We start from the raw sequence: 8,691 nt of genomic DNA on the forward strand, positions 1-8,691 counted from the left end.
ATATACTTTTTATATTATGCCAGAAAAAAAATTTAATGTTCTTAGCAAAACTGTGTTTTGCAATTTAAACAAGCTCATTTATTTAAAACAGTTTCTCTTTCTCAAAAGATTTTGTGCTGGGGATTCATAGACCAGACATTTTATGCTATAAAATATTACATATATTTTCACATTATATACAATAGTATATAAACACACACAAGATGTATTAATATTAATATATTAATAATATATATTAATATATAATATTGTTTAATATATATGTAAGCACGAAAAACTAGATAAACAGCAACATAAAATACATCTAACCATTAAGCTTTCTAGCGCAATTAAATTTTTAGGATTTTTATATTTAAGATTAATTTTAAATATCTAAGCAAATACGTGCGTGTGTGTGCGTGCGTATGTGTATGTGTGTATATGTCTGTGCAAAGCAAAAGAAGCATGTTTGCATATGTGAAGTATAAAAATGCGATTGTGTTACGATATTTTTGCATATATATTAATTAAATAAAATATTTTGTACTTGTGTACATCACATAACGGATCAATTCATGTTAGTTTATTGATGCAAATAGAATAACCAGTCAAGAGATGCATTAGAATTTCTTTTAATTATATAATTTATATTGTTAAAAATATATTCTCAATACATCTCGTACTCTTACCATCGCATCTTAAACCCTGCCGAAACAATCCATACAGCATCGAGCCACAATGATCACAGAAAGTCGGTGACATAAAAGTGTGAGTTCGAAATCTATGAGGGACATCTATCTTGAAACGTTCTCTCAAATACTATAATGAAACAAATATGTAATTCTTTTTAGATATATAGAGTGTTCTAAAGTTTTCGCGGATTAAAATATCATAGCAGAAAAGCTCTCGAAAAATTAATAAAACTATTTGTGATTTTTATTTTAAGCAATAGTTTTTGAGATATAAGAATTTTAAACTCTGGGCAAACACAAGCTATGTTTAAACAATCATCTGTTCGTAATTCGCATGTGTATTAGTTTACAATTAGTGACGTATGTACGAGAACTTTTTTGCTATAATATTTTGATTCGCGAATTTCTGGATACCTTGCATATAGCAAAGTTGTCGCTGCATTGTTACTTGTAACATTAAATTGATAAATTATATGTATGTATGTATATGTACGTGCATATTCGTATGTGCATGGCATATATGCATGCATACTTCTATGTATATATGTATATGTATACAACAGAGTGTAACAAAGAGGTTGAGAACAAATGAAATAGCGTATTTATCGGTGAAAAATAAAGGATTTTTCTTATATAAAGTTATGTCCTTCAGGACATAACGGGCCTTCGTTCTTCGTTTCCGAATTATAGGGCATTAAAGTTTTTCAAAAAAAAAAGTTTTTGTTTAATAACTTTTGAATAAAGGAAGATAATATAACAAATTTTGTGCAGCTTAAGTTAATAAAAGTCTATTAAATATAAAAAAATTAACTCCTCATATCTATACTACTGATTAAGGAGAGCTAATTTTTTTATGTTTAATAAATCTTCATCAACTAACTTAAACTACACATAAAAATTTGTTGCATTATCTTCCTTTCTTCAAAAGTTATTAAAAAAAAACTTTATTTTCGAAAAATTTTAACATCGATATCTTAGAGATGAAGGCTTATAGGGCATAACTTTATATAAGACAAACCTTTCATTGTTCATTAATGAATACGCTGTTTCATTTGTTCCCAACTTTTTTGTTACATCCTGTATATAGGGTGTCTGATAATAATTGCTCCACCCGCAATGTGCAAGTAGAGCAGGTAAAACCGAGGAGAAAAGTCCTTTACCATTTTGTGATTTTCGTAATAATTATTGAGAAATTAATTAAAAAGATCAGCTAATTCGCGCAAGTATAATCGCGCAGTAAAATGAGACAACCCATTGATATATATTGCTAGGACATGGAAATCCATTGTTATGTACCGCTCTTGTACGTAATCGTTGTCATTTGTAGAGCGCTCCTCCCAAACTTCGTCGCGTGCTTAGCGACCGTATAGTTTCGGGTTTTGTCTCTTTTCGCCGCGCGCTTATATTCGCGCGAATTGAACAATCTTTTTTAATTAATTTCTCAATAACTATTACGAAAATCGCAAAATGGTAAAGGACTTTTTTCCTCGGTTTAACTGCACTATTTGCACATTATGGGTGGGGTGATTATTATTAGACACCCTGTATACAATATGTATTATAAGTTTAAATATAATTTATCTCAATGAATATTATACAACTTTTGTATAAAGTCTATTTACTTTTATATATTATGTTTATTTTTTCATTGCAAATAACACTCACTATTGTATTTTCCGATTCTCTCCCACTCTCTGGACATTTAGTTAATAATTTATCATGACATTTTTTGTGTACCGCAGTTTGACATGCTGTAATGAAAAAAAAATTCTCTTGTAAATTTTGTTAAATTAATAAATTTCACAAAAAAAATAAAAGCTTTACCTTGGCACTGATATCCTTGTTTACCGAAACCCCTGGAATAAAAAAATAGATAATTAAGAAATGCTTCTTTATCTTGATAAAAATTAAATATTATATAATTTAAAATTCTAAAAACTTAAATATGCGCGTGCATAAAATAAGGAAAAAAAGATATTTACACAAAGAGTAAAATGTCTAAAGTGAAATATTACCATAAAAAATCTTTACAAAAGGCGCAAAATGTCGGTTGTCGAAAGAATTTAGCTACAAGTTTGTGGCCTCGTACAACGTGTACTTTATTATGTTTAACAGCCCCTCTTCTTTTCGTGATAGCACGTCCAACGTTATTCTCTTGCAACGAAGAGGAAGTCGACGTCGTCGTTTCCACGGGATCCCTCCGAGGAACTCTAGTTCTGTAGACATAAGTCTTTCCTTGCGTCGAGGTTGTCGGTGGTAATTCCGTAGAATTAAAATGTGTCGGTATTCTTGTTCTAAAATCATTCGATTCATTTGATTTCTCGTGCATGTACACCTCACACAATGTAGAATGTAACGATATCTATAATATAATGGTTATACAGGGTGTCCCATTTTAAAAGTTCCACCCTCATAACTTTTCAGGATCAACGTTTGAAGGAAAATGACTCGGATAAAAGTTGTAGGGAACAAAAGGGGCTATCTAATAGTGACCTTGGATTTGACATTAAAGGTCATTTTCAAGGTTATTTGAAGGTCCTCTTTATTTTTTAAATGGAACCCCATATTTTTCATTACATATTCTTGTAGTTGTGCCTGAGCGCGCGAAATTTCAGCCCTGTCATTCGTAAAATATAATCGCTTCTCGTTTAAAAACTATTATAGTTTCGACATTTTTGTATTAGGATTTTCGTCTTGAAATGTTCTAAGGAATCTGCCATTAAGAGGAAATACGGTGGTTTTAGGATACCCTGTATATATTAGTTTATACATTACATATTTAAAATAGTTTGCTTAAAGACGATATTCTAAAAAAGAATGATATAATCTCTAAAAATTCTTACGATATCGTTCAGACGCGGTTGAGTGATGAAGGAAAGAAATGAAAAAAAAATATATATCGACATATCAATGTGGAAACCTTCACTACACATGACGAAAGCTGTCAAAACGGTAAGAGCACAGATTCGGCATGTCGCACGTTTCACTGTCGGTACTGTACTGGGTCAAGGACCCATGCGAAAACATTACGATCGGGGCCAACGCATTGTATACAAACATTCTGTATTTAAATATGAGACAAACACGATCGATTTAAATTTTGTGGAGCTTCTTAATAATCGGAAGAATGCAATTTCTTTTTCACGGTGGAAGAGACAATTTAGCCTGTGATAAACGGTTTCGAAAATCAAATCTAGAGGATAGCTATTTTCCAACAAAGTTTTAATAATAAATTCTAGATCTTTTTTGGTGGAACATAGGATAGGAAAGTAAGAAGACTCGATCTACAAGTCCAATAATAGTACCTCTTTTTTGGCACAAAGGGTGCTGGGAGAAATGGTTTAAATATCTCCCTGAAAAGGTAGGTTTGCGATACCAGTCAAAGAACAGACGTCCTTCCTGACAAATGATCGTGATATCTAGAAAGTTAAAGCGATTATACATGCCCACTTCCATCGTGAAGTCTCGATGAAACGAGTTAAATATATTAAGCACAGAATCATAAGATGACGAAGGCACAGCCAAAAGAATGTCGTCAACATATCTGATGTAGAAGGGACAAAAAAGGAAGTCTGTTAAGAGCCTCCGATTCTAAATCCTGCAAGACGATATCCGCAATTATTGAAAACAGAGGAGAACCCATGAGTGTGCCAAACATTTGTTTGTAAAGTCTGCCATTGAAAGCGAAAAACGTGGAGTACAAAACCATTCGTACGGCAACATAAATTCGTTGTAAAGAATTTTTGTGTTTATAGCAATTAAAACCTTGCTATGCAAGGAGACTGGCTTCGAAAATGCTTTTTATACACGGTGCAACAGGAAAGTTTCAGGACTGATGTTATAAAAATGGTATAAGGTATCGGATATGTAAAGTAACGATTTATTATTCAATATACACTCCTTCTACGTCGATACAGCGCTGAGAGCGACAGGCCAACCTCTTTAGGGCGTGTTCGAAGTCCGATTGCGGAATGCTGTAGAGTTAACGTGTCACGTTTGCTTGAATCGTTGCAACATCTCCAAAACGACGTCCTTTCAACTTTAATTTCAATTTGGAAAAGAGGAAATAATCGGCAGGGGTTAAATCCGGGGAGTACGAAGGGTGGTTGAGCACTACAACATTTTTCTTTATCAAAAATTGTCGCACCGTTCCCGCATTGTGCGCCGGTGCGTTGTCGTACAACAAGAATCAATCCTTCGTCGCGTGGAAATGCGAACAAACTCGAGCAATTCGTTTCAGCATTTCGAACGTTTCGGTAGCCGTTTTGCCACATTTAAAACAAAACTTGATCGCCGCTCTCTTCTCGATATGCGTTTCCATGGCAACCGATACAAACACGCCACACGCAAAAAGTTCTAGCTCGGCGACACCGAAATGAATACTAACGAGACTTGCAGCGTTCATTCACAAGGCTTTGCACTAAATGTTACCGTTGGCGGCGCACAGATAGTACCACTTGTACTGTTTTTATAACATCAGTTCTGAAATTTTCCTGTCGCACTGTGTACAATATAAAGGCAAAAATCCAGTCTCAACCTGCAGGACGATATCGAATTGTTGCATTCTTCTTATCTTCCGATTATTAAGAAGCTCCGCAAAATTTAAATCGATCGTGTTTGTCTTATATTTAAATACAAAATGTTGATATACAATGCGTTAGCCGATTGTAATGTTTTCGCATGGGTCCTTGACCCCAGTATAGTGAAACATGCGACATGCCGAATCTGTGCTCTTATCGTTTTGACAGCTTTCGTCATGTGTAGTGAAGGTTTCCGCATTGGTATGTCAATATATATTTTTTTTCATTTCTTTCCTTCATCACTCAACCGCGTCTGAACGATATTGTCTGAATGTGATAATTTTCTACGCAAGTTCTTTGGAAAACTTTGTGGTTGGTGATGATTTTATCTTGCATGCCGTTGGAGACTTCCACTTTTTGAACGTGTGTTTGCGAAGCGAAATAACAATTTTTGTATTTTTGACCATTCTGACATATTTTGCTTCCTCATAGAGGAAGCTTTGTTTTCGTGACAAAATTTTTTTTCGAGTTTTCTATGCCAATGTGTTTAGAATGTTGTAATTTACTAAAGAGGGTCCAGACGTGGACCGAAACGTTTTCTTAACTTAATTCTTTCGAAAATTGTATTATTAAATATATGTACGAACATCCGCACTTGCTCCGTAAGTCTTTGTATTGTTTTTATTTTATCTTTGTGTGAGCAATTCTTATTATTTTTATAAAATATGTTTTTATAAGTTAAGGGGGCATACCCGTTTGAAAACTCAAAAAATGAATACATTTTCTAGATTTTTTGCAGAGCAACGATTTGATAAAAATTTTTAATATTTTTACAATATTAATACGATATTATTAACTATCTAAATAAAAATTTTTAACTTAAAAAACTTTTTTTTTAAGTTATAGGAATATTTGCAGAGCTCCTTCAAATTTTGGGTGGCTGCACGATGTGCATGAAAATGTTCGTAGATTATATCCGAAATCAAAAATACAAGCTTTTTTTATTAAACATATTAATAGCTATCTGCTATCCAAGCGTTTTCCCAAAATTTAAAAAAATAACAAAATGGCAGCGTGTTGAGAAAAAGTTTTTTTTTTTAAGTCCATCTTTTTTGTTTATAACAAAAAAATGGGAAATCGTATTAAAAAATGGCTTCGTTAACAGATGCGAAATCTTATTAGGAACTCGCATGCAAAATTTGAAGTCAACCCGTCGAACGTAGCCCGAGTTTCATTGCACACCGTGCATGAAAACATAAATCTGCAAATATTCGCATAACTTAAAAAAAAAAAAATTTTAAGCTGAGAATTTTTATTTACGTACTTAATAATATTGTATTAATATTGTAAGAAGAAAAGTTTTTATCAAATCGTTATGCTGCAAAAAAGTCTAGAAAATGTAATCCCACAAGAAAACCTCACAAAGGTAAAAAAAATACGCCAAGTATATTTAAAAAATCCCAACTTGTACGCAAGAAACGTTTAATATTTATCCCTAAAAAATAACTGTTAAAAAAATTATTCCTTAAAAAATAATTTTCATAAAAAATAAACTAAAAAATGATTTTTCTCTAAAAAATAACTCTAAAAAAGAAAAACCTTTAAAAAATAAAAAATCAAAACTAAATATGAAATCAATTTAAATAGCCAAGTACATAGAAGCAGTTCAGTTTGTGAGAGTTTGTAATTTGAAATACTATTTGTTTGACTAAATCAGTCTTGCATTTATAGAAATATAAATTCTCTCGAAAAAATTAAAATGCATTTTATTTTTATTAAAAAATTACATTATTATGTTCCCCTCCCAAATAAATATTTTGTATAATATATAAAATAGCACTATTATATTGCGGATATTATTACAAATAGTAAATCATAAAATTAATCCTTACTGTAATAACGTCGATTACATTAATCACCAATTTCGAATTTAAAAGTGCTTTATGCCAAATTGATGGACTCGTTTTGAAATTAATCATAAGCTTTACCAGGGACTTGGTTAGAGGGCGTGTGAGCGAGTGAATGCGTGTTGGGTATGTGAGATAGTTTTAGGTGTATTTAAGTGTAAAACGAGTAAGTAGGAGCGTGTAAGTTAAGTAGGATAAAAGAGCGGAAGAAAAGGAAGGGTAGCGAAGGAAGGGAAGAGTAGCAGTACAGGAGAAAAGAAGATCTTTGGAGGTAAAGAGTAGCGTCGAAGTTTTAGGGTTAGGATGGCAAAGAGAACGGGCAACATGGAGAGTGCCGGTAAGGAAGGAATGAATAAGAACGGGAAATTATTACCAGAGGTAGGTAAGACAAAAAGGAGAGTTACGTTTAGGGAAGAAAAAGAGGAAGGTAATATAGAGTTAGAATTAAGAAAATTAAAAGAATGGGTAAAAGAGGAAATTAATGGAATAAAGGAGAGTATAAAGGAGAGTTTAAAGGAAGGTATAAGAAATATAAAGAGGAAAGAGAAAGTCTGGGCGGTTAGATTGAGCAATATCGAAGAAGGAATAGGAAGAATGGAAAGAGATGTGGAAGATCTAAAGCAGGAATACAATATTGCAGGTGAAGAGGGGGAAGTATCAGATAGTTATGTAGGAGAAAGTAGGGAAAATAGGTGGATGGGTTAAAGAACAGAGAAACAAAGGGGAGGACGTGAAAGCGGGATATGCTAGAGTTAGGATAAAGGGGGTGTGGAAAACGTGGGAGGATATAGAAAGAGATTTGAATAAGGAGGATATGAGGGAAGGAGAAGGTGGGGTGGATGAGAGAGAGAAAGGAGATGTAAAGGATAATGAGGATTTTTCATAAGCCAAGGAGTGGAAAGGAATAAAAAGAGTAGTAGGATAGGTAATAGGGACAAAAGAGTCATATTTTGGAATGTCGCAGGAATAGGAAATAAGGGGGTAGATTTCTGGAGATACATTGGGGAGTATGATTTTATTAGTTTAAGTGAGACTTGGATAGATGAGGTGGGTTGGAGTAAGTGGAAAGATAGGCTGCCCAAGACACATGAATGGGGTTGTAAATACGCAGTTAAAGAAAAAAGAAAGGGAAGAGCGAAAGGAGGTTTTATAATAGGTAAGAGAAGGAAGTGGGGAAATAGAACCGATAGGATAATAGGTAAAGATGAAGAGGATTTTGTGGTTTCAGAAATTGAAGAAGGTAAGGATACACTATATATTATCTCTGTGTATAATAAGGAGAATTGGAAGATTTTAGAGGAGAAAATAGAGAAATGGATGGGGGAAAAGGAAAATGGGCAAATAATAGTAAGAGGCGATTTTAATATTAGAATAGAATTAGGAGAAGGAGAAGAAGAGGAAGGAGAAATAGAGAGGAAAAGTAAGGATAAGACGATAGGGAATGGAGGAAGGAATTTGATAGAATATATTAAAGAAAAGGGATGGTATGTGTTGAATGGGTCAACGAAAGGAGATTGGGAAGAGGAATATACGTATGTAGGTGCGAGGGGCAATACAGTGATTGATTACGTGTTGAGTAGCGAAAGAGTGCAC

General features: G+C 33.3%; 1 protein-coding gene across 1 annotated transcript in view; it reads right to left on the reverse strand.

Moving 5' to 3' along the window:
* LOC115243760 overlaps window positions 1–8,691 on the reverse strand; it is a 45,344-nt gene that overhangs the window by 17,672 nt on the left and 18,981 nt on the right. Inside the window, exons 4-7 of the mRNA XM_029820958.1 lie at window positions 2,687–2,965; window positions 2,496–2,527; window positions 2,337–2,422; window positions 669–798 (exon numbers count right to left, since the gene is read on the reverse strand). Coding sequence (XP_029676818.1) covers window positions 669–798; window positions 2,337–2,422; window positions 2,496–2,527; window positions 2,687–2,965 — 527 coding nt within the window. The remainder of the gene's footprint in view (window positions 1–668; window positions 799–2,336; window positions 2,423–2,495; window positions 2,528–2,686; window positions 2,966–8,691) is intronic.

This window comes from Formica exsecta, unplaced genomic scaffold (assembly GCF_003651465.1).
Source record: "Formica exsecta isolate Colony F162 unplaced genomic scaffold, ASM365146v1 scaffold731, whole genome shotgun sequence".
Taxonomy (NCBI): Eukaryota; Metazoa; Arthropoda; class Insecta; order Hymenoptera; family Formicidae; genus Formica; species Formica exsecta.